The following is a 26,739-nucleotide window of genomic DNA, read 5'->3' as shown; positions in this document are numbered from 1 at the left end:
GACATCTCCCTATCAGTAACATTACTGTGTAGAAATACAACTGAATTTTGTATGTGGATTATGTGTACTTAAATGTTACTGAGTTCATGTATTCGTTCCAACAGTTTTTTGATGCAGTCTAGTATTCTATATTCAAGCATATCATCAGCAAACAGAGACAATTGTACTTTTTCCTTTCTAATTTAGAAACTTTTTATTTCTTTTTCTTGCCTAATTGCTCTGACTAGGACTCATGATACTATGTTGAAAAGGAGTGGTGAACATGGGCACCCCTTGTCTTTTTCCTGATCTTAGAGGGAAAGCTTTCAACACTGCACTACCAAGTATGATTTTAGGTATGGATCTGTCATATATGGCCTTTATTATGATGAGGTATATTCCTCCTATACCCAATTTGTTGATAGTTTTTATCATGAAAAGATGTTGAGTTTTGTCAGATGCTTTTTCTGCATCTTAGAGATGATCATATGATTTTGTCTTTCATCATATTAATGTGATGTATCACATTTATTGATATGCATATGTTGGACCATCTTTGCATCCCAGGGATAAATCCCACTTGGCCATTGTATATGATCCTTTCAGTATGCTGTTGAATTTGGTTTCCTAATATTTCATCATGAATTTTTGCATCTATATTTATCAAGGATATTGGCCTGAACTTTTCTTTCAGTATCCTTATCAGAGTAATACTGGCCATATAAAATAAATTTGGGAATGTTCCCTGCTCTTAAATTTTTTAGAAAGTGTTTAGGAAGAATCAAGGTTCATTCTTTTTTAGATGTTTGGTAGATTTCACCTGTGAAGCCATCTGGTACTGGACTTTTCTTTGTTGAGAGGTTTTTGATTACGCCTTCAATCCCCTTATTTGTTATTGGTCAGTTCAAGCTTTTTATTTTTTCTTGATTCAGTCTTGGTAGGCTGTGTTTCTAGGAGTTTTTTTCATTTTTTTGGGTTGTCCAATTTATTGGTGTGTAGTTGTTCATAATAGTCTTTTATGATCCTTTCTATTTCTGTGGTATTTGTTGTAATGTCTCCTCTTTCATTGCCAATTTTATTTATTTGAGTACTCTTTCTTTTCTTCTTGGTAAGTGTAACTAAAGATTTGTCAAGTTAGATTATCTTTTCAAATACCAACTCTGACTTTGGTTAACTTTTTCTGTTGTTTTTCCACTATCTATTTTGTTTATTTCTGTTCTGATCTTGTTGTCTTCTTTCTTCTGCTAACTTTGGGCTTTGTTCTCTTTTCTGAGTTCCTTGAGGTACAAAGTTAGGTTATTTCTTTCATATTTTTTTTGTTTATAGTATAGGCATTTATTGCTATGAACTTCCCTCTTAGAACTACTTTTCTTATATCCCATAAGTTTTGTTATGTTGTATTTCTATTTTCATTTATCTCAAGATATTTTTGATTAGCTTGATCACTACATAACTCATCTGAATAACGTTGTCTCTGTCACGAGGCCTAGTGAAAGCAGCTTGTGATTTCAAACTCTACTGAAGAGCATTAATTTTATCCAGATGCATTTGGCTTCCCAATTCATTGAGTTTAGCATATTTTGAGCTGTAATGACACTCCAGATTGGCCTTTTTTATTACTGCTAACGCATTTCCACAAACTAGGCACACAGGTTTGCCTTTGACTTCAACAAAAAAATAATCATTTGTCCATTTCTCTTGGAAAGATTGACACGCTGTATCAACTTATCTTTTATTTGTAGCTGCCATTTTTAGGATGTCACACTACATAAGTTTTAATAACTATTCAGTGTGTGTCACCAGTGACATGATTATTTTGTTTTGATAACTGTTCTAATCCTGAATCTTGGATTTGGAACATATTCAATGTTCGTATCCTCGACTCGAGGTCTTTTCTGTGTACTGTAGCTTCCTTAATCTTCATCTGAGATTCAGTTTTTGGGAGGATTGTTGATAGTGGATGTATGGATAAAGATTGGATTGGAGTTATCGTCTGTGTCTACAAAGAAGCTGACAACATTGTTGTCAATCGTCAGAGGCAAGGTTATTAACTTCTTGAGGAATCATCTCATCACATCGCATCTCATTGTCACTGGATCGCCCTAGTTTCGCCACTGTGTGTTAACACTTCTGCAACGTGTACACTCCCAGCCTGCCTGGCACTTACTGTCCTCTGAGTCACCGCAATACAGTCAGGCGGGCAGCGGGCAGCCAACAAGAAGCATACCTGTCTGTCCTGTCATGTACTTGTATATGTCCTGTCTATCCCGTAATGGACATTACTTGCTTGTCCTGTTATTATGAATCACTTAATATAAATTTATGTTGCTATGAAAAAAGCTAGATTTATTGAATTTTGAGTCCTGCCTGTGGTTCCCTTGGCAGGGCCAGACTAAATGATTTCGTGGGCCATATACGGCCCCCTGGGCCGGACGTTCCCCAACCCTGCTCTAAGTGAATGTATCCTTTGAGATTGCTTCTTCACTCGGCATAATTTCATAGATATTTTTATCCTCACCTGAGGATATGCTTATTGATTTTAGAGACAGGGGAAGTAAGAGAGAGAAACATCGATGTGCGAGAGAACATCAATTGGTCACCTTCTGGTCCTGTCTAACAGGACAAGCAAGGAACGTTTATTACGGGATAGACACCCCCCAACCAGGTAATTGAACCCACAACATAGGTATGTGCCTTGACATAGAATCGAACCTGCAACCTTTCAGTGTACAGGATGATGCTCCAACCAACTGAGCCACACCAACCAAGGCTCATAGATATTTTTTAAATTATAGGGCACTAATATATTTTTCAATCTTCCTAGGTAATCCTAATGTGCATGATTGAGAGAAAAAGATTTTCTTATAATAGCACACTATATTTGAATAGAAAATGGCAAACATTTGGGACTAAGTATACTTTATACTAGAAACTGGAGTAAAAATAGTGTACAGTAATATATAATAGCCATTTTTTCTGTGCCACCCCCCCCCCCCAATAAAAAGAAAAGGAAACAAAAGATTGAAGATCCATCAGGAAGAAGGGTAAATCAAGGACAGAGGGAAGCTTTACTTCAGAACCACCCCCCTGCCCAACTTCTTCACTGTATACGTGCCACCCACCTCAAGTTAAACCCTAGAAAAAAGAGTATAAAAGAAACACCCAGAAAGCTTAGAGGAAATCCCAGCAAAAGAGACAGTAGAACTCTTAGAGAAGCCTCGAGTTTAGTGAGTTTGAGCCAGGATTCTGGGAAACTCACTGCCTGGGTGGTAGATGAACCATGCCGAGGGAGGTGTATAGGCAGATGGGCCTAAGAAGTACTTGGCAGAGTTTCATACTCCAGGTGGTTCCAGAAGATACTGAAAGTTCCTGAGCTCCCAATGGAGGTGAAAAAGTGATGAGAGATCCAGAGGACAAAAAAAACTTGGGTTGGGGTTCAAAAAGACCCTCAAGACCAGGGCAGGTGAGAACTCGCTATATGCTCATGTTGACAAAGGCTGGCACAAGAACAATAGACCCCTGTCCCATACAAGGATAGACTCTCAGAGTAAATTAAACCACACACCTGCCTAGCAAGAAGTTGAGGAGCCTCACATTTTAGAGTTGATTTGAATGTTTACTACATTTTAAGCCAAACTGACTGAGTTAAAATGAAGAGGTAAGACTGAGTGTTTTCTGCTGTCAAGGAAAATGAGAATCCAAGAAGAGCTTAAAAAAATTCAGTTATAGCACCCTTGTTCTGTAAGTTTTAAACTCTTTTTAAAACATTTTTATATCATGTAAAGAAGTTCTACTCTGTAGCTTTCCTTTTTTAGAAATGATTGGACTCTTCTGCCTTTTTTATTCTATCTGATAAATTTTGAATCACTTTGTCAAACTTTCCAAAAGCCCCTGAAAAGTTTTGATTATAATACTATATATAAATTTATATAGTAATTGGGATAAAAAAATAAAACAAAATTTTTTTATGTTATAGTTGCAGCTAAAGAGAAAAGGAAATATCTTAAGTCAATCACATTATTTTTTTATTCATGAGAAGAAAACATTTGTTTTCCAGTTACTGGATTCAAACCACTGGGGCCCTGGGACTTGATGTGGGTTTGGTTTCTGGAAGCCAGTGCTGAGATTAGAAATAGTGCAGGGCATGCCCTGGCCAGTGTAGCTCAGTCGGTTGAGCATTGTCCCATGCACCAAAAGCTCACGGGTTCCATTCCCGGTCAAGGCACATGCCCAGGTGTCAGGTTCAATCCGTGGTGCGTACAGGAGGCAACCAATCAATGTTTCTCTCCCTTTCCCTTCCTCTCTCTCAAAAAATGTATTTTTAAAAATAATAAAATAGTGCAGCACTGGCCTGAGGCTTTGGGGACATGAAACAAATGGAGAAGCAAGAACAGCATTCAAGGGAAAAGTAAAACCTGGGAACTCATAAAGTAGACCCAGCCTCACATCCAACAGGAGCTAGGTAGAAAGGCAAAGCCCACTGCAAATGGAACAAATGGGTTCATGAGGGCAATTAGGCAGAAGTTCGGTAAGATTACCTCAGAAGGGGAAGCTGAGTGCTAGGTCCTTATGGAGCTTCCCCTTGTATTCAGTGATGAAGTTGTTGTGGGGACCACGTTTTTTGAGACACCCAGGAAGAAGGTCTTTCTCAAATAAGGCTTTCTCTAGGAGGTACAGATATATGGTAGAAAGTGTTCTCTTATCCTGACAACAAATTCAGTCAATGAGGAATGGTTTTTTTGTCCGTTTGTTTGTTTTTTTAAATATATCTTTGTTGATTTCAGAGAGAGGAAAGGAAAGGGAGAGAGAGAGAAACATCAATGATGAGAGAGTCATTGATCGGTTGCCTCCTGCACGCCCCCGACTGGGGATCAAGCCCACAACCTGGGCATGTGCCCTGATCGGAAATCGAACCCCCAATCACCTGGATCCTAGGTTGATGCTCAACTGCTGAGCCACGCCCGGCCGGGCAGGAATGGGTTTTGATAGGCTATAGTTTGAGAGGAGAGAGCATGGAGATGTGCCCTTCAGATGTCCTGTTGAGAGAGCATTTTGTGGAGAGCATGGCTGACCCACAGACTCCAGTGGCTCCTATTCAGTGACTGGGCCAGTGGGGGTACTCAAGTCAGGCCATTCTTAGCTGATGGGGGATCCCTCCAATAGGCAAGGTTGGCTCAGGGACTCCCCGTCAGCCTGGCCAAAACTTGTTGAGAACTGCACCCCATTTGAAGGTCTTTCTACCCAATCTTCCTTTCTCCCTTACCTCTCTCCTTTCATATGTGTCAGACCTATGTTGTGGTCTAACAGCACTTCCTACCTAGTGCTTCTTCTTTCTTACTTTATCCTTCATGAGCATTTCCCCAAGAAATCTCTTGCAGGTCTAATCCCTTCTTGGCCTCTGCTTAAAGGATTCAGTATAGCACTATTGTCCAAGTTGAGTATGATACCTTAACATCTCCTTTCCACCCTAAGCTTCCCCCCCCCCCCAGCACAAACATTTACATACATATACATTTCTCAGGCATTTATTATGTGCCAGGTGCTATGCTAATTAATTTACATTCATTGTCTTACTTAATTCATGCAATCACCTTATGAGGTAAATACCATTATTAGTGATGTTTTAAGATGAGAAAATTGAAACTGAAAAGGGCTGAATAACTCATTCAGTATATAACTACTAACATCAACTGGGCCGATATACCAGGCTAGCTCTGGTCTTACAGCTGTGCTAAATGGCCTTTAGTGGCAATTGCAGGCATCTATCAAGAGTACCAGTAAGAAATCTTAAAAGTTCTCGTCATAAGGGAAAAAAAAGTTGTAATTAGTATGGTGATGGATGTTAACTGGAATTATTGTGATCATTTTGCAGTACATACAAATGTCGAATCATTATGTTATATACCTGAAACTAGCATAATATTATATGTCAATTATATTTCAATTTTTTAAAATCCTCACCCTAGAATATGTTTTTGATTTTAGAGAAAGAGGAAGGGATAAAGAGAGAAACAGGGAGAAACATTGATGTGAGAGAGAAACATCAGTCAGTTGCCTCCCCTACACACCCCAACCTGGGATTGAACCCACAACCTAGGTATGTGCCCTGACCAGGAATTGAACCCACAACCTTTTGGTGTATGGGATGATGCTTCAACCAACCGAGCCACCCAGCCAGGGCTATACCTCAATTTTTTTAAAAAAATAAAGAGCATCAAGACTTGTGTCCAGCAGTTCCAGAACCCTCTCTGGGTTTTTCTACCTGCCTTCTCTTGCTCTGATATGCTCTCCTCTGTTTCCATCCATTGCCTTCTGCCTGGCCATTTTGGGTGGACCCTTAGCTGAAGTATCTGTCTGATTTTTATTTTTATTGGTACTGTCCCTGGCCTCCTTGATTTTGATTTTGGTTTGTCCCTGGGCTTCTTTTGATCACCTCATTTACTCTGCAGATCAAAGCCCAGTTCTGTTTTCACTTTGAGCCCAACCTATGTCCTCAGCATGCTATCTCCCTTCTCCCTCCACCTTTTACTCCCCAAGCCCTCTTCACCATTAAGCAGCAATTTCTGTGGGATCATACTGATTGAAAACTGAGGACATTTGCTTACAAGCCCCCAAAGAATTGAAAAATAGGTATTCAACAAAAACATGTACATGAATGTTTATTGCAGCATTACTCATAATAGCCAAAAAGTGGAAACAACCTAAATGTCCATCAACTGATGAATGGATAAGCATAAATGTGGTGTTTACAGTTGAATCTCATTATTTACAGTAGTTCTGATCTATAAAGTTTCACCATGAACATTGAATTAGCGAATACCAAATTATTGCTCCTAGAGAAAATGCTGTTAGGTTCCTGAGATCCTGTGGTCACATTTTTGTCAACTGTTCAATACATAACCTTGTCTTTTGTGTGTTTCTGTTTAAAGACACTTTAATATGTGTTGTTGATTCATTAACATTGAACTCATGGCCAAGAGCACTACAACTCATCCCTGAATGAAGCTTCTCTAACATATTTTCTCCACAGGGCACATCACAACCTTCTTGCACTTAGGAACACTAAACAGTACTTTGGCACTACACTTGGGGACCATTTTAAACAGTGAAGTCACCAATAAAAAGTGCAAAAATGCAAAAGAACCTAGAACTAAATAGGCTGTGAAAAGGACACTTACAATATGAGAGCTGAAACAGAAAAGCAGAGGGTTTCCTTGTTCTACCTCACCTGGAAACATGCACGTCAGGGGACTCAAAATTTTCACCACTCTGTGCATATGCATGTCTAGGAATAATCACAAAAGCACTGTGAGTATCAATTTGGGGGTTACAAATACATTTTAACAAGTAGGCAATTTGCAAATATGGAATCCATAAATAGTGAAGATTAACTGAACATACAATGGAATATTTTTCAGCCACAAAAAGGAATGAAGTACTATTACATGCAATAATGTAGATGAACCTTGAAAATATTTTGTTATGTGAAAGAAGCCAGACTCAAAGGCCACATATAGTATGATCCATTTATATGAAATATCCAGAATAAGCAAATCCATAAAGACAGAAAGCAGATTAGTGGTCGCCTTGGGCTGGGGAGGATGTGGGAAAGATAAGTTATTATTCAGTGAATACAGCTTTCCTTTCGGGGTGGTGAAAATGTTACAGAACCAGAGAGTGTTAATGGTTACACAACACTGTAAGTGTGCTAAATGTCACTGAAGTGTACAGTTTAAAATGGTAAATTTTATGTTGTGTATATTCTACCACAAGAGAAAAATTAGAAAATCTCAAGGAAATAAAGTGAGCCTTCTTTCTTAGAAGACTATATGTTTGGTAGATCTCATTAAACATGAGAAAATACCATGGCTTGCGTGTTTCCTGTGCCAAAAACTCTTATGCTAACATCCCCAAATATACGTTCATTATGTTCATATGCTCTGATTTATATAGAAATTATAAACCTATTAAAGTACTGCTTCTCAGAAAAACAAAGCATAACTGAGGACATAACCTTATACTGAGCTCAGATTTTTCTTAGAGGGTTCAAGATGAGTGTACAAGTATTCAGCTTTCTCAGGGATCTAATGATAAAGTCCAGAATGTCCAGAAATGGCTGTACAAACAAAGCTTACTCCAAACAGTCCTCTTCTCTTGAATGGAGCAATTCAAGGTCAAGGCCTCTGGGAAGAAATGAAGAGCAGTTACTCCACGTCTTGCTTAGTTTAGACCCCTATAATATAGAGATCAATAAGTTGCTGCAGTTGACTTTTTTCTAACTGAATTTGCTTGGAATAATGGATATCCCACCTCCCCACAGAGATAGACTGAGGGAATGCCCACAGACAAAGCCAGCATTGTTCCATTCAAGCATGGGAATGACCTGTCAAACCAGTAAAGCTTTTACATCAAGCCCAGAACACCGTGATGATTGTCTAAGTGTAATTGAACATGCATCGATTTAGGGCCTTGCATTGTGGACGATGAGTGGTGAGAGCTAGGACTTCCTGTTCCTGCTAGTGCTTAGAGATTATGTTAGTATAGGAAGCAAGCACCATGTTGGGATTAAATATGCAAGGATTTTATTAGGAGGGATGCCTGTGAAAGAAAATGAGGAAGAAGCCGCCTAAAGCTGGGAAAGCTGTCTGAGCCCAGTAGAAGGAGAGAGGGAAGGAAGGATGGGGGAAAGTGTCCTAGACTGCTATAGTCTAAGAAAGGTTCAACAAGGCTGTTGGGGAGTCCGTAAGCCAAAGTAGTCATCAGAAGATTCCTGTGTCTCCCAGAAGTGGGCCTGCCTTAGTATTCCAGCTGCACTCCATCACTGACTGGGAGCAGCCTGGGGGAAGCAGAGTCTCAGAACAAATTTAATGATGCATTTCAGAGCAGGGGATCTGGGCCCCCCATCAATTACAGTGGTAGTTGGAGGTCTGATGCACACATTCTCATGGCAGTCACAGGGATGGGAGAGGACTATGCCAGCAGAAGGAAGAGAATATTAACTTTCCACCTGGGCACTCTGAGAACTACTTTAGTCTCTCTCAAAATCTTGAAGCTGAGCCTGAGTAGGGACAGAATTAAGGGCTCCGGCTATGCAATGGGCATCACCTCTTTTGCTCCCTGCTCTGCACAATATATTACGTTTGGCATTGGCAACCATGCCTTTTAATTTCCTCAAAAGCAGTAACTTTTTTAGCCTTTCTTCCTCCCCCACTCCCACCGTTCCTTTTCCGTAGTCTTCTTTCCTTTTCCCTTTTGTAATTCTCTTTCTCGCCTCTCACACTTCTGCCTTAAATTTGCCCCATTGCCTCAAGTAATAAGAGGTTGCTGACCCTTGTTATTTACACTGTTAGCTCAGTCCAAAGGTGAGTGTGATTAAGGACCTTAGATGCCATTCTGACCACATTGCTGATGCTGACGTAGGTTAATAAAGGACAGATGGGCTCATGGTCTCCAACACCCGTAAGCTCTCATCACTTCTTTCCTTTGTCTCACCCACCTCCCCTCCACCCTTCCACGCACACACACTCACTCTTAGGTACTCACTTTCCTATAATCTTCCTGCAGCATTGTGATTTTGCTGCCTCGCAGGAACCCTAAGAGTTAGGTATCATTATATCCCCCTCTTATAGTTGAGGAATATGAGGCTTAGAGAAGATAAAAGCTTCCCTGAGTTCACACATCTGGTAAGTGGCAGACAGGATTCGAACCAGGGGCTCCATGTACTGTCACCAGGCTGTGCACTGGACAAGTCCTGGGATAACTGTTCAGACAACATGAAGTGCTCATTGTATTGTGCAGTGCAGGAGTTTTGACAAGCCAGGGGGCTTAAGCACACCACTGGACTTTTGAGTAAATGTATGTAATGAGAAGAACTTTTAAAACATATATAACGTTTTTATATTCTTTAAATTAAAAATTGTGGAAGACTCAGACTGCTTAAATTGCCTCTAAGCACATTTTGATGTTGCGTTTAGACTTTTTACTACTTTGCACTATGTAGGCTTTTGCGGCTGTCTGTATTCTGCCAGATTTCATAGTTTTATTTTCTGGAGTTCCAAAGGGAAAGGGTAGAGTTCAGAGAAGTCAGCATCAAATCTTTCCCCCTAATATTTGCCTGAGTGTGGATGTTGGGACACTGTTATCTACTTCATACCAGAAAAGAACAAATGTGTTGCTGACCTATGCATCCTGGAGAAGTTTATTTAACAACTGCCAAGTTTTGAGCTTTTTAGATCACTAGGGCCTAGCTGAAAGGATGTTGGCAGCAGTTACCAAAGCCTGTGTTTTCCCACCTGGGAAAGGAGAGTTATCATAGAGAGTGATTAGTGTCCTTAAAATTACACCAGCACTAATTTATGCATGGTGCACCAAAGTCAGATTTAGATCTAATGCCTGCCTATTAGACTCTCTCACAAAATAAGTAGTGTATAGAAAAGAGAAGGGAGGAAAAAAAGAGTCAACACTTCTCAGTTTGTCCTGGAAAGGTTGGGGGAGCGGGGAGTAGGGTGTGTGATAAACAAATCTTCTACCATCCCATCCCCACTTACTCTGGGATTGCCAGTGGGGGAGGGAGGCACAGGTGCCTTGATCTTGAGTCCTGTTGATGAAAGTGTATCTACATTATAAATAAAAAGTGTAATTTCACAGTTTTTATCAATATCCTGTTTTTTTTAAAGTGTAGGTCTGGATTTTCTTCTGGGTTAGACAGCTGTTCTCTTGGGGTAGGGGTGTAGTAGTATGGAATGGTTCTTTAGTTTTGCTAAAGCCAAATCCAGGACAACCAGAACAATGTGAGCTAAAACTTTTCTGCTGGTTGTTATTGTAAAAGGATTGGTTTTTTTTGGTGGAAGAATTATTTTTGTGCTGTCTTTTTAGAGTTCCTGGGGACACTGAAACTGGAATTTTGAGGCTTGGGAATAGCAGGAGTGGGGTTGCAGGAGCCAGTGAGAGATCACCCCGGAGTGGAGAGGTGGCCAGGGACTGCCAGGGACTCCCTGCAAAGGGAAGGTAACCTGTAGGCTCTAGAAGCATAGATACCTGACATCTCTCTGTGCCCTCTTCTTGCCTCATAGTGGCCGCCCATTTGTTGCCTGCTCCTTCACAAAAACCTTTGAAAAGCTTTTGTTCATCATCACATGTAGACTTGGGTGAGAACTCACTGCCTTAGGGAATGGAGATTTCAGAACAAAGAGAACCAAAGAGAGGGTTCAGTGTCCTGGAGAAGCAATAAACAGGTCGAGAAAAGTGGGGAGTAGGAAGGAGTCCAGAGTGTGTGAATATCCCCTGAGAGCCCTAAGAAACGTGCAACATAGGATGGGATTTCTAGCTGTGCAGCATGGGGCTCAAGGTACTTCACTTGAATATTAAAGGAAGGAAGCCTGGAGAGCTTGAAGACAATTTGATTTCACTAGTTGGAAACCAGAGGGTATAGCAAAATATTACCTGGCGCTCTTCTCCCTGGGTTATCACACGATCCTGTTCCTGTACCTCCCTGTTCTCCATCTTACCCTGCAAAAGACAGTCAAGAGGGAAAAATAAGTTTAATGCGACTCTGGAAAAAGAAAGAGAGGAAGGGAAAACATAACAAGGGGAAAACACCAGAAAATTTCTGAATGAACTGCTTTTAGATATGCATAATCAAACTATCCCTTGAAACCTAAGGGAGTGAAGAGCACCCGAACCTGTAAGCAATCAGTTATTATTGTTAAAATGTTACCAAAACATCATTTCAGTGTTCCATCCACTAAACCAGAAGGCACAGGATTATTTGTTCAGGTGAATTTTCCAGTCACTTTGTTTGCAGTGTGAAGTATTTGCCTATCCCCAGCACCTCTGCCAGTCCTGTCCTGCCCTCAAGGACAGGTCTATTGCCAGCCTCACCCCACAGTGACTAAATGAGTGTATGAACATCACTGGCCAAATTCTGAGATACAACAATGCCAGTGGGAGACCACACACACAAAAACAGGTAAGTTTGCTCAGGAGCCCACACACTTAGTTAACTACTTTATTGAAGTATGATCTACACATCATAAGAGGCACTTATTTAAAGTGTGCAACTTGTTAAGTTTTTACAGATATGTGCACTCCTGAAATCAGCACTCCAATCAAGATAGGGGTGCACCATTTTATAATAAACATTTTAATAAACATTGATGGATGTTTCTAGGAGACAGTTTCTTTTTGAGTCAAAAATCTATCTCATCAAATGAAATAAACTTCCTAAAAATTTTTTTTTTTTAACAACTAGCATCTGCTCTGTGACTCTCTAAGCCCCCTTTTTCTGTGGATTTGTTTGGCTCTGTCAGTGGGAGATTTGATAGGTTCCAGTGTTGACTTCCTTAATCCTCCAGCAGAGAACGTCTGTGGAACGTGGAAAAGCATGGACAGATTTGTGTGGGGTAGGACTGGTGGTAAGGTTCCAACATGCTCAGCGTGGGCTCTCACAATGATAAGCAGATGAAAGTGGTGGGGTAGAAACAGAAGGAAATGGAAAGTGCCCAGCAATGAGCGACTTGTCTGTAGCAGGAACTTCAAAAGGCCCCAGCAGCCAGTGATCACACTCTGAGAGTCATTAGCACGCAGGACTAAACTATTTCCAACCTGAAGGCGGGAGCACAAAATTCAGTCCTGAGGAATCATGTAAGAAATGAATTCAGCAAAACAGTAGGGAAGTTGGAAAAGGAATAAAGCATTTATTTCAAACTGGAGTTTTAAACATACAGAGGAAAGCAATTCCATATTCTGTCACACATCTCTGCTTTCAGAGCTTCTCTGTTTCTGAAATACAGTGACTGGCCCCAGCAAAGAGAAATGAAAACACAGCAGGCACTGAAATCAGCCTTCTAAATCCTAACTCCTTCCTGCTGTACAGCTCAAAAACTCTGTTTGAATTTGCAGTGGTTTTTTTGTGTGTGTTTTTTTTTTTTTTTTGCGCTCTTGCATTTTAGAAGAGTGTCTCCAGACAGAGGAAAGAAAGGCATTTCATTTTCAAGGAAAGAAAGTGTCTGAAGTGTTCTAATACTCATTTGAATAACATTAACATTCAGGAGGGGTATACGTAAAGGTCCTTCGTATCTAAAATTATGTCTTCATTTTGGAACACAGAAGCCTCACTGTAAACATACTTCCCTGAATTTCTTAGAGTGACAGTCACTATGGCAACACCATTGCGCGTTATGCAGCTATATGCCCCAAACCAGTTGTTGATTTTTAAATGGCTTGGAAAGAGTTGCTGTTTCCACCTTTGCCAGAAGTGCTCCATGAGAGGCTCCTTATTCCTGCACTGGTTCCCACCTCAGTTTGGTGTGGGTACATTTAAGATGCCTATGTTCTAGCTGCAAGGGAGGCTGGAACTGTGACTGTCAATATGGCCACTACAGTAGGAGGCAGGGCCTTTTAAGGTGGGAAGAGGGTTAACTGTGCAGTGTAGTCAAAAGGAATAACAAATACCCACTACAAGAATAGAAGCTGAGGTTATGAAAGAGAAGATATGGAAATAAGGAGAGAACACAATGATTATAGCAAATGTTTATTGCCATTACACAGGATGGGGGGGGGGGTAGGGTATGTCCAAATTGTTTTTATTTGGGCATGTAAAGGAAATGTAGATAACCCCTGACTTTGGGAACTACTAGGTTACATGTATTTCCACAGTGTCTTGATTAATAATAAACAAGGATAAACATCATTTTTAAGCACTTCTTTTGATTAAAATGCTCAATTTAATCAAAAGAATCAATTCTGTTTTGAATGGTTTCTTCTTTTGTATTCTCTGCTATCTTTCTCTCACTACTGGATCCAAGTGACCTTTCTGTGTAATCAGCACATAGGGCTGATTACTCCATCACAGAAATGGAGCAGAAAAGTACATGGCTGCAAAACAGCTGGCACATCCCAGGAAGGACTTTCTTAAACCTCCCACTCAGTCTTTCTCCAAGAGTGCATTTTGACATTAGATAAGATTATCCAGGGCTGAGATCATCTGGACCTTGTCTACTCTCTTTACACTATTACTGGGTATATATGAAGCAACTCTTTCCAAGCCATTAAAAACACACACTGGGTTTTTTGTTGTTTTAAACCAAATGTCAGAGTTATACTGTGAAACAATTGCTTTATTTGAAGCAATGGAGATGTAGAACACTACTCAGACCCATAGATAACAATGAGCATATTTATATTATTTCTGACAGTTCTTTTAAAGTTCTTATCTACTAATTCCATAGTCTGTCATTTCTGGGTCTATCACCCAATTTTTCTCTGGGTTATGGGTCACATTTTCCTGTCATTGAATGTCTAATGTTTAATAATTTTTTATTGGGTGTTGGACTTAAATTTTACATTACTGAGTGCTGGATATTGTTTTATTCCTATAAAGAGAGTTTGACTTTGTTCTGGCAGGAAGTTACTTATTGGGCGTTGGACTTAAATTTTACATTACTGAGTGCAGATTACCTTGATCTTTTCCAGACTTGCTTTGAAGGTTTTCTTAGGACATGTCTAGTATAGCCTTACTATATGTTGAGTGTAGCTCCACTATAAAGATTTGACCTATCTGGGGCCTCTACTAAACTCCTCACATATTCAGCAAGGTATTTCCAACCTGGCTGATGGGAACCTGATTTAGTCTCAATCCTGTATGAGTTTTGGGGACTATTTGGGTTACAATTTCCCAGTAATTATTCTTCCTTAGTTTTTTTGTCCAGCCTCAGGGAGTTTCATCGTTTGTATGTACAGATTCATAGTCAATGTCTCAAAACGACCCCTATGCATATCTCTGGATCAGTTTCTCTGCAAAACTCCCTCCTATCCACTATTAATGATCCCTGTCTGCTCAACTCAGCAAGACCACTAGGCTCTGTTTGGATTCCCCCTTTCTGAGCCACTGCAAAGAAATTACTTCCAGGAGTAAAGTCAGGGCAACAGTAGGGTTTATCTTTCTAATCCATTCCCTTGGGTATCATAGTAGTGCATTGCCTATTATCCAGTGTCTAAAAACAATTGTTTCATCTTTTTGGTCTAATTATCTAAATTTTTTACTTTATAGAGGAGGAGGAGGGGTGTAGATCTGTAGTAGTTACTCTTTTAAGGGCCATAGTTGTACATTCAAACTCCCTTATCAGGGATTATATCTACCAGTGAGCGTTACATTTTAGCTGAGAGAAAATGGACCAAGATCTATAGTCCACACTGAATTGCACTTAAGTGCTCTAACCAGGTACTACCAGCAGTTTAGCTTGGAGCAAATTTGGCAAAGTTTATCTTCGGTCAACTTCATTGCACTTCTGAAACATTTATCCTCAGGTTCCTGCAGCCTCTATCCTTTCTTGCTATCAAAGCCTTTTTCTCAGAAAGTCTACAACATTTTAATAGGAAATGAAGCTCCAGTGCTGATCAATTTCAGCAGATAGTAGAGAATTTGAGGCAGGCAGGAGAGCCATCTAAATTGCACAAATCTTATGACCCACTCTCCCCCAGAGGACATGCCATCCAAGTTGCTGGATGCCATGTACAAAGCTCCAAAGTTACCTGGGTTCTGTGTGTATGTATGTGGGGGCGGGGGGGAGAGGGAACTTCCACTGGCTAATGTTCTGTCCTTGCCAGAACACCACAGAAGCACCTCTGCAAATTAGGACTTTTAAGGCCGCTTGCTCAATCCCATATTGCATTATCCAAATAAGCCACCCCTCAGAATTGCAGCATTTAACCTACTAATTGAGCCAGACTATGGGTTTATATAATCTTTCTTCATATGAAGCTAAGGCTTAAATTAGGCAGTTTACATCCATAAAGTTATTATACCTTCAGTAACACATGGCCAGGTAATAAGCTTGTGAAAATCAGCCTGATGTAAACCATGTGTTCACAGAAATCTTACCTTTCTTCAAGGCTCAGCTCAAATACCACTCCTGCAAGAAGCTGTGATGGTTAGTTTTGTGTGTCAACTCGGCAAGGTTATAGATCTGAGTTATTTATCAAATCCTAATTCATCTAGATGTTGCTATGAAGCTATTTTGTAGATTAATATTGTGATTCACACCTATGATCAATTGACTTTAAGTAAAGATAATGCAGGTATGTCTCATCCAATCAGTTGAAGGCCTTAAGAGTGACAACAGGTTGACTGGAGAAGAAATTCTGCCTCAATCCTGCAGCATTAAGTCCTGCCTGAGTTGCCAGCCTGCCAGCCCGCCCTATATATATTTTACACTTGTCAGCCCCCACATTGCATGAGCCAATTCTTTAAAAGAAATCTCTGACTATGTACATTTATAATATATATTACACACATTACATATATATAGTAGGTCTGTGTCTCTGGAGAACCCTGACTGAAACAAGCTTTCTCTGACATTTCTAGTCCAAAGTGATTTCTCCTTCCTCTGGCTTAGCACCTTTATCTTCATGATCTCACGTTCTTCTAGCCACAAATATATAGGGGTATATATTTATTACATATCCAGTACAGACTAAGTGGTTCTAATTAAGAGACTCAAGCCCAGTTGGCATGGCTCAGCAGTTGAGCATCGATGATCCAGATGACTGAGGTTCAATTCCAGTCAGGGCGCGTGCCTGGGTTGCGACCTCAACCCCCAGTGGGGGCGTGCAGGAGGCTGCCGATCTATGACTCTCTCTCATCATTGATGTTTCTATCTCTCTCTCTCCCTCTCCCTTCCTCTCTTTGAAATCAATAAAGATGTGTGTGTGTATACTTTTTTTTTTTTTTAAAAAAGAGAGATTCAAAAGTACGGTGGCTTAAGAAAAAGATTTATTGTCTCTGTCAACATTCAGAAGGGTGAGCAGTCCAGGTTGACAGGGTGACTCTGCCTCACATGGTCAAAAGTGACCCAGGATCCTTATTGTTCTGTTGTCTCCATGAGTGTTGTCCTTATTGATGATGGTCCAAAGTTTATCTCCTGGTGTTTGAGGGAGATTTCCAAAGACCTGTAAGTTTAAGTACACTGGGCTGCTCCAAGTTCTTCACATTCCATCTTTTGGCACATTTAGCAAGACACTTGGCAAGATATTTGAAAAGTACTTAATGTTGCTTCACAGCCTTACCAACAATACTACAATTGTAATAATTTATCTTTCCACCATAGAATTTGTCAATCCCAGTTCATTGTACCTCTTAGTGCATGAGAACTATGGAAAGGACCCTGTTCCTCTCTCTCACCTTCCAGCACTAGGGAAACTCTGGCAGTTGGTCAGTTGCTAGGAAAACTGATGGTTACCAAGAAGGACCTCCAGGAAACCCTCAGACTAGCTAACGATCAGCTCAAGAAATAAAAGCATCAGTTCAGGATCCTTCTCACTTCACTTCCTCCTTTTTTATTTACAGCTCCATCAGTTACACTTAGACCCTTTTCCTTGCATTCCAGGTATCTCCCCAAAAGCCAGGAAAGTAGCCATGGACAACTTTAATACTAAATTCACTGGTAAGCTGGTAAGTGTATGTCCTAAAAGGGTGGTAGAGGGAACCACCTCCCTTCTTCAAAATGCTTTCCAATGGGATAAAGCTATTCACTAAGGCAGAGGTTCTCAAAGTGTGGCTCCTGGATCGGCATAAGCAATACTGGAGAATTTGTTAGAAACGCAAATTCTCGGGCCCCAACACAGACCTACAGAATCATAAACTGCAATCTTTTTCAACAAGCCCTCTGGGTGACTGATTCAAGCTAAAGTTTGAGAACTACACTACCAAACAAATCTGGGCAAAGGTCCTAGAGGTAATATCCAAACTGGATACCCCAATACCTCATTCCAGACCCATGAAGGAAGCCACAGCCCTTGCTGGTGTCTTGGCTGTACATATCAATGCCTCAGAGAGTCTCTCTGGAACACCTTTTAGTTTTTCTCTCTTAATGCCCTTGCCTTTCATCCCTGACCCTTACACAGCCCCTTTGCTTCAGACTTGGTTTGGGCCTCTCTGGCCAAATGTCCTGTATCTGTTGCCTTGTCTGGCCTGTCTCTTTGATTTCTGAACCAACCTCTTCCCTTAAGATCCTGTCTCTGTTTCCCCTTTGCTCCAAGCCCTGCAGCAACTTGTCTGCTCTGCTCCACTCCAGATCCCACACTTTCTGGGAACGGGAGTCAGAATGCCAAATTAAATTGTTCCTTAAAAAAAAAATTAAAAAATCAAGTTACTAGGCTGGATAATTAGGGGAATGATTTTTATGAATAGTGAAATTTAAGAAGGGCAAGTATTAAGTATTTCTTTGGAAAACAGTTTGGCAAATCCTCAGAAAATTAAAGAGCTATTAAACGACCCAGCAATTTCATTACAAGGTATATATGCATACAATGGAACATTATTCAGCCATAAAAAGGAATGAAGTAGTATTACCCTCAGCAACATGGATGAACCGTGAAAACATTATGCTAAGCGAAAGCAGCCAAACACAAAAGATCACAGGTTGTCTAATTCCAGAACTTATATGAAATGTCCAAAATAGGCAAATCTGTAGATACAGAAAGGTTAGTGCTTACCAAGGATGGGGGAAAGAGAGAATAGAGACTAACTGCTAATAGGTATGGGGTTTCTTTTCTGGAGTGATGGAAATATTCTAGGATTAGATAGTGGTGATTGTTGCAATTGGTGAACATACTGGTATGCACTTTAAAAGAGTGAATTTTACATTATGTAAAGTGTTCTCAATTTTAAAAAATACTATAAAAGGGAAAAAAAAGTGAAATGTTCTATTTGGGTCCAAATATCAACTGGATCCTAGCAATTGCTGAACAACAAGGTGAAAATGACTTGGGATTTTTCTTTGGTTATAGTGTAAACGAGACAATCTTGCAGTCTGACTGCTAAAAGCTAATGTGATCTTTGATTGCAACCATAGAAGACCAGTGTTCCAACAAAGGGGGGAGGTAATCATTCTTTCTGCTGTATTCACCAAAGTGGTCCATTTCTAGGGCCTTAGGTTCAGTTCTGGGCATGTACTTTTTAGTTTGATGGAGTCCCGTTTGTTTGTTTTTTTACTTTGTTTCCCTTGCCTGAGGAGACATATCAGAAAAAATATTGCTACAAGAAATGTCCAAGATTTTACTGCCTGTTTTCTTCTAGGATTTTTATGGTTTCGAGTCTTACATTTAAGCCTTTAATCCAGTTTTAGTTTATTCTTGTGCCTTTTGTACTCATTGACTAGAATGTAAAAAAATTGTCCATTAAATGCTTCTCAACTATCATGACTACATTATCAAATATCATGGCCATAATGACTCTATATCATAAGGTAACATGATTAGTGGCCACATGAGTTAATTATACTGAAAATATCTATGGAAGTTTTAAGGAGGAAGAATCGCTTCAACTTGGAAATTTATAGAGACAGTGGCAATTGAATCAAGTCTTGAAGGGTAGGAGGGATATAGATAAATGGAGGTGAAGGAGAATAGTCACTTAAAGCCTTGAAATTCCTTCTGTTAGTTTTTTTATTTTTAAATCCTCACTTGAGGATATTTTTTCCATTGCTTTTTAGAAAGAGTGGAAGGGAGGGAAGGAGGGAGGAAAGAGAGAGAGATAGAGATAGAGATAGAGATAGAGATAGAGATAGAGATAGAGATAGAGATAGAGATAGAGATAGAGATAGAGATAGAGATAGAGATAGAGATAGAGATAGAGTTAGATAGAGATAGAGAGAGAGATAGAGAGATAGAGAGAGAGAGAGAGAGAGAGAGAGGGAGAAACATTGATGTGAGAGTGACACATCTATTGGTTGCCTCCTGCATGGATCCCAACTGGGGTTGGGGATCGAACCTGCAACCCTTGACTGGGAATCAAACCCTCAACCCTTTGGTGCACAAACTGATGCTCTAACCACTGAGCAACAGCGGTCAGGGCTGTTAGTTTTTTTAAAGGAAGCCGTTTGGGTAATTTACGTGGATGATCTGAGCTGCCCATGACCAAGCATATCAGCTTAAAACTCTTCTCTGCCCTTCATTCTTTTTCTTGTTCCTTAAATGGTCAGCAGACTGCCATGAGTTGGAGGAAGAGGGCAGTGGTCAAGAAAGAAAGGGGATCAGAGAATAAAGAAAATCCTCCCGGGATACCTGATGGTGATTACGTTTAATTTTACATCTCAACATAGATCAGTGTTGAAACAGACCCTCCTCACAACATTCAATTTACAGCCAATTTAAAACCTAAAGATTATCCCTCTTCTATCAAGACTAACACGTTTTTTAAAAAGGCTGTGGTGCCTATGCTTGGAAAAGTGAGCCAAGGGCACTCAGAATTGCGACAATTAGAGTCCAAGGGTATTGGAAGAGAAATTGCTCCAGCATGCCTGGTGATCAGAGACTAAGTGATGAAGATATGGGATAATCACTTATCATTTACAATTGCAGTAAATAAATTCAGAAGAAAAGAAAATAGGCCCGGCACCTGGGCAATTAAATTCTTAATAATAAGTTAGTGATTACACTTGACTATACTGAATGTGTTGAAGGAACACAATGAAGCCCATTTCTACCTAAGTTGTAGATTGTACCTCCCTTTAAGCTATTAAACTCAAAGATGCAGTTTCCCCCCAGGAAATCAAGCATCCTCCCCCACCTTCCCAGTTTTCCACTCCATGCTGGCTGAGTTTTTATTCTAAGCACTTGCTTGAGCATTTGGAGAATCTTCTTCTCAACAGGATGTTGGTATCTGAGCAGAGAAGAAAATTGTTCCATTTCCAACTCAAAGGTGGTTGTATTTACATAAGCTCCTCTTTCATTTAAAGCTATCTTAATCCTTAAGGATTTAGTAGCTGAAATGCAAAATGCATTTTTTTAATAAATGAAAAAACACACTATGATAGACAACAAGTAGTTCAGAGGAAGAATTTTAACAATCACCTCCATTTTTATTTTCATGTTGTCTTGCCTAAAAGCAGTGTGGTTTCAAGATATTTGAATTTTCCCAATAAAAGGTTGAAATAAAAATTTGTATGTATATATACACACTAAATGAAGGAATGAGGTTGTAATTTCATCTGAAAGTACAATGTAATCATTTTAATCTTACTTTTCCATCTCTAAGTTCAAGAGCATTCTGAAAATTTCTTGAGTTTGATAGCTGAGTTGAAAGGCAGCTGGTCTACATTATTACTCCAACAAAGACATCAAACCATGGTTAATTATTAACTGAATGGGTTTTAAAAACATGGCTAATGTAGATTTTTTTCTTCCTAACCTGCAAGAATTTCTGTGTGTTGAATGGCTTAGTTGAAAGTTCTTAAAAATGTCTTCCCTGGTGAGGTACTAATTGCCCCCAGTTCTGCACCAGAGGACCTACCTGCAGAGCAAACACAAGGCAAAAGCTCCTGGTTTTCATCCATTTCTAAATTTATTTGTTTTCCCATTTAATCGAGCCCACTTTTACTTGGGTGTGACTAGCAGGCCCCTTTGCAAGTCACTCAGACCTTCCTGGGCATGAGTCTATACTGGTTTTGTCCTGTCCCTTCCCCCAGCGATCAGTGGGGAACAGACTTGCAGAGTGTTAAATGCAGCTTTTTGGCAAAGCTGTATAAATGACATGCCTATATTATCTGGTCTCCCCTTTACTACTTTCCTGTTAAATAATAACCAGGTTATTACAATGGCATCAATATGGCCTCTCTTCATTCAAGATAAGCAAAACTGTCCACTAATAAACATTATTGGCAATACCAAAGACACTAGAATCTTAAAATTATTTTTCTTTGATAGTTCTTATTGTAAGCTATTGAGTAAAGGATATATAAAGTACTCAAATTTGCACATTAGACTTTCTTTTGCAAGTTGAAAGCATCTATATGTTTTTATTAGACTAGTCTGGTACCTTAGCAATGGATCAAGTGAGTTCCTTCTTTCACTAAGCCCAATGTAAGTAGTGACAATGATAGAGTAGGCAGTTAGGCAGACAGGAGCAGAATAGGAATGATAGGCCAGGTACGGGAGGTCACCAGGGCAGAGAGCCCCAGGTGCCTAGCAAAGGGCAAAACTGGGAGGACAAGTATTGTAGGGTGGGACCTCCCCCCCAGGGTGAGCTTTTCTTCCCCTAGCATATTGTCAGTCTTGCAGTTCAGACCCCCTTTGTGAAGGAGCAAGGAGGCCAGAGAAAAGCGTCCTATGACTCCCATACAAGCCCTTGCATGACCACTCCCTTAAGTATTAAGCCCTCAAGACAATGAGGTGCTGACCCACATCAAATGGTCTTAGGAACAGAGCCTCGGATCTGTTGACCACAGAGACAGAGTTTTGGTCAAACTAGAGATAATATCTAGGCCTCAGTTGTGTTTCAGCTCCACGCCCAGGAAAGCAGCAAGGCCAGGTGGGGTGACACCATGGCTGATATCAGGACCAACTGCATGACTAATGATCCCCTACCCTGGCACTGACCAGTCAGTGGAGACCACCACCCTGAGGAGCTGATAAACATTCTATAGAGATAGTCCCCTGAGGCCTCAGATAAGAGCCCTTAAGAGAAGGGGCCCTTTTGCCTTCCAGCTGGTTCACTTTTTCTCCTCCTATGACTTTCTAAATAAACTTTCGCTTGTATCTGAGTTCCTTGGCTCTGAATTCTTTTCTTAGCCAAACTCAAGGACCGAGGTCTAACATCTGGTGCTGTTTTGCCTATAACAAAAAGAAGTAACATTTGTTTTTCACCTACTAAGTGTCAAGCACCTATTTAAATATTATCTAATTTAATTGTACCACAATCCTGTGTAGGTTTTATGAACCTTATGAAAACTCGAGATGGTTATAATAGTGTCAGTACAGTCCACAAAAAAGCACCAGTCATTTTTTTGTAGACTGGTCCATTTTTTTCTGGCTGGTCCAAAATGCAGATGAGCTGTGTTCTAATAAACTCACAGCTTGTAGCAGGATAAGGTGAGGGTCTAGCACAAACTGGTTTCTGCTTACCTCCCCAACTCCATTTCGAGCCCCCTTATCCCAAGCTCTCAGTTTGCTCCAGGCCTACTGGCCTTTTCTTTCCTGGAAGAGGAAGAGCTCTTTTCAAGTAAAGGGCTTTTCTATTTCCTTGGTGGGGGGTGTCAAAGGAATTCCCCCTCTTCCCTCTTCTTCTTTAGGTCTAGGCCTTAAATATCAACTCCACAGAAGGCCTTAAAGAACCATTCCTATTTTAGTAGAGTCTCACCCTTATTTTCTTAACATTGCACTGTTTCCTCCGAAGAATTTACCCTAATTTTAAGTGTGCCGTTTATAGTACGTTAAGTGAAGATAGAACTCAACAGTGTATCTGGGACTAACACAGTGCTTTGCTCTAATTTCTCTGTTGAAAAAGTGAACGGGGGAAGATTGACTCTGAGAGATTTTATTCTGGAAATTCCCCAGCTCAAGTCTGAGAATTTTATTACCAAGGCAGTTCCCAGCCTAAATAAGGTAATGTCATGAATTCAGCTCTGTACTGAAATGAGGAAGCTTATTCTCAGGACCATAAGTTAAGAGAAGAAACAGGAGTGGAAAATCATGCAGACATAAATCACGTGCAACCTCAGGTTTAATGCCCTCTCTCTTTGAGCACAATAAAATAAGTGCTCCTCTAGGCTTCTTCAGGATGCAGTAAGGCTGAGTGGGTGAGTAGAGTGAATAACAATGGTGCTCTGCCCAGATCCCTTTTAGCACCCACACTCTCACCCCCTTAAGCTTTCGTTTGCTTCCCAAAGTCAGTACCTGAGGTTCATTTATGGATTAAGCTTGGGCTGCTAGAGGCTGCTTAGCTGGCAGCACAGAGAGTGGGGGATGTCTGGAAATGACCACCACCCATTCCCTAACCCAAGGCTGAAAGGCTGGGGAGTATGAAAGCCCCAGCCACCTATCCTCAGGACAGGAGTCCCTGACTTGACCAGGCTGGAGCCATGATGGCTGGATGCCAGCCTGCTCGGCTTCTTCCTCTTTCCTGCCTCTGCTCTTCCCTCTTCCTTAGGGACTTCTCCTGGGAGCATTGCCTTAATAAGTCACATGCACTCAAATTCTGGAAACCTCATCTGAAGGTCTACTTCTGGAGAACTTAATCTTAGGACAGTGGGATAGAGGTTCTTGGAAATTTCCCTCTTAATCAATAAGCACACATGCACTCTGGAGAAACAGAGAACATTCCAAGAACAGAAAGCAGCAAAATAAAGTTCTGTAACCATGAAAGAAAATAGCTGTCCAAGCAGCTTAATGTGGCTAGAGCGAGGGTGCCCTGGGGACACAGAATGACAGTTCCCTGGGAAGTGTCCCTTGGGGCTGGATTATGATAGGCATTGAAGTGATGCTAGGAAATTTAAAAAAGAAAAAAACACCCAAGAAATAAATCAAGCCCTTATGATGTGCTTTCCATTTAGTCCTCACAAAAACCTTATGGAGATACTATTATTATACTCATTTTGTAACTAAGAGAATCAAACTTAGAAAGGTTGTTTAGGGACACCAGCAAAAAGAGCTGGGATCTAAATCCAGGTTTGTCTGACTTCCAAGTGCATGGGTTTGTCTGTTCTGCAGAAAATGGGAAGTAAAATATCATCCTTAACCAACAGCCCTGGTGCAAAGTCTGGACTGGAAGGGGAGAGAGGGGAGGTGTAGACCTCAAACTCATCTCATTCCCATCTCTATGACAGTATTTTTTGAAGTGATGATGGCCGCCTGGACCAGAGCAATGGTGGTGGGGATATGAAGAAGCTGGATGATTTGAACACATCTGTTCTGCTTGAAATTCAATTGTATTACCCAGGCCAGACTATTGGTTTGATTCAGCTCTAGGTCACAAGTATATTTCAACCTGAGTTAGAAGGCAATGGGCAAGAACTCATTTATTCAGTAAATGTTTGTTCAACACTCACTATATTATAAGGAACTGTGCTGGGTGATACCACTTAGGGGACATTAATGGGAAAATATCTCAAAGCCTACACACTCCCGCTGAATCAGTAACCCTTGTAGGTTATATCAGAACTAATGGATATTCAGAAACCAAAAAATGTATACATTTCTTGTTTTGTTAACATTGTTTAAAGCCATAAAGATCATAAAGATTACGAGCTCTTATTCTAATTTCAAAGAGACAACTAAGAACCTATTTCTGTTGCTTTTGTTTTCCATAGTCAAATTCTTAAGTTTCTATACTAAAAAGATACTTTATAATAGACTTTGTCCCTGGTCAACATTCCTTGAGAAATATTATGGCTGGTTTAATCAAGGTGTTATTAAAAAAAAACCACAATTAAAATGTTTTAAAATACACATATTACTGTAGGAATCAGAAGGCTGCTGCTTGTAAAACAAACCTGATTCAACCGTGTTAACAACAAAACAAAACCCAGTTTACTTTTAAAAATTTATCCCACATATACTCTTAAGCATGTGTGAAATAACCTCCTTACAAATATAGTTCAACATCTTTATAGTAGTAAAAAATTGTAAAGAACCTCAAGTCCATTAACAGGTGAATTGCTACATAAATATGGTATATGCATTCAATGGAATATTACACAGCTGTTCAAATGAATGAAGCAGCTCTTTCGGTATTAATATAGCTCTAAGATATATGGGGGGAGCAAAGTACAGAACAGTGTATTTAGTATGTTATAATTTATGTACAAAAAGGGAAAGATTACACACACACATACTTAACATTCTTGGGTTGCACACTGAATATTTCTGTATTATAGACAAGGAGACAAAAATGGTAAGTGGGTGAGGTTCAGATGAGTAAAGGAAATTTCATTGCATATCCCTTCACTTTTAAAAAATAGTCTCAAAGTAAATGTTTGTATGCATGTTTTTTCTTCCTGGAAGGGTAAAAAAAGAATCAAAAGTGTTTATTCTTGGGAGGTTTTTAGTTTTCATTTAACACAATTTCATTGATTTTCTGACATGTATGTATTACTTTCACACAAAACAATTTAACTGGTAGTAGGGATTTTTTTCTCTTTATGCTTTCTTATAATTAAGGAAACTCAATCCACTTTATTATTATTTTTAAAGCCGTTGCTGCTCATCCTTCTGTTTAGGAGACATTATTACCAGAGTCATGATCTGCAGAGGCCAAGTCTCTCATAAGGTTTATTTTATTCAGATTGTACCTTTTCTGTAAAGTTTTGAATCCAACTTTATTGGTTTAAAATGTAATGTGTTTTGCCCTGTAATTCACCCATGTGTCCATTTCTTCAAGTTCTAGTAAAATGCTTATGAAAGGCCTTGGCTTTTCACAAGCATTTTTATGCTGCTTAAGGGCACGATTCCCTGGGCCTGGACTCTGTTCATTAAGAGAGGAGGCAATAAAATGCTTTGTTCTCTTAGTTAAGGTGACAGAATAAACAGCATAAAGAGGTAATAAATTTCACAATGTGAAGATTCAAACACAAAGCTGTGCTTCAAAAGCACAGCTGGTGAGAAATTACTTGTTTCTGTAAGTAATCTACCAGGTCTCTCCAAAGTATACTACCATTTCATTTATTTTTATGTGATCTCTGATTTTGAAGGATTGGTGAGATTAATTTACAGAGTGAAATTAATAGGCCATTTTACACAAATGGATGATAAAAACAGACGAATATATTTTGGAGTTAATTTAGCTGATATTGTATCTTCCAGTTTTACTTCCTAGTTCTTATAACTTTTATACATACATTCTTCACATAACATTTTCTTTTGAATTATACATGAAATTACCTTATCTTTATGCTTCCAATTAATTGTTCTTCTGAAGATATGTCTAACTCACTTTTTTTCTTCTTTTTTGGCTTATATAAGAAGTGGAGAGAAGGTAGTGACAGAGGA

General features: G+C 39.8%; 1 protein-coding gene across 1 annotated transcript in view; it reads left to right on the top strand.

The window, feature by feature from the left end:
• WDPCP (WD repeat containing planar cell polarity effector) overlaps positions 1–26,739 on the top strand; it is a 306,031-nt gene that overhangs the window by 87,990 nt on the left and 191,302 nt on the right. The window contains exon 3 of the mRNA XM_087823593.1: positions 17,364–17,428. Within this exon, the coding sequence (XP_087679719.1) occupies positions 17,393–17,428 (36 nt within the window). The 5' untranslated portion in view covers positions 17,364–17,392. The remainder of the gene's footprint in view (positions 1–17,363; positions 17,429–26,739) is intronic.

The sequence above is a fragment of the Miniopterus natalensis genome, chromosome 13 (genome assembly GCF_054644295.1).
Source record: "Miniopterus natalensis isolate mMinNat1 chromosome 13, mMinNat1.hap1, whole genome shotgun sequence".
Classification (NCBI taxonomy): Eukaryota; Metazoa; Chordata; class Mammalia; order Chiroptera; family Miniopteridae; genus Miniopterus; species Miniopterus natalensis.
The sequence above is the reverse complement of the archived record's forward strand: the minus strand, read 5'-3'. Positions and strand labels throughout refer to the sequence as shown.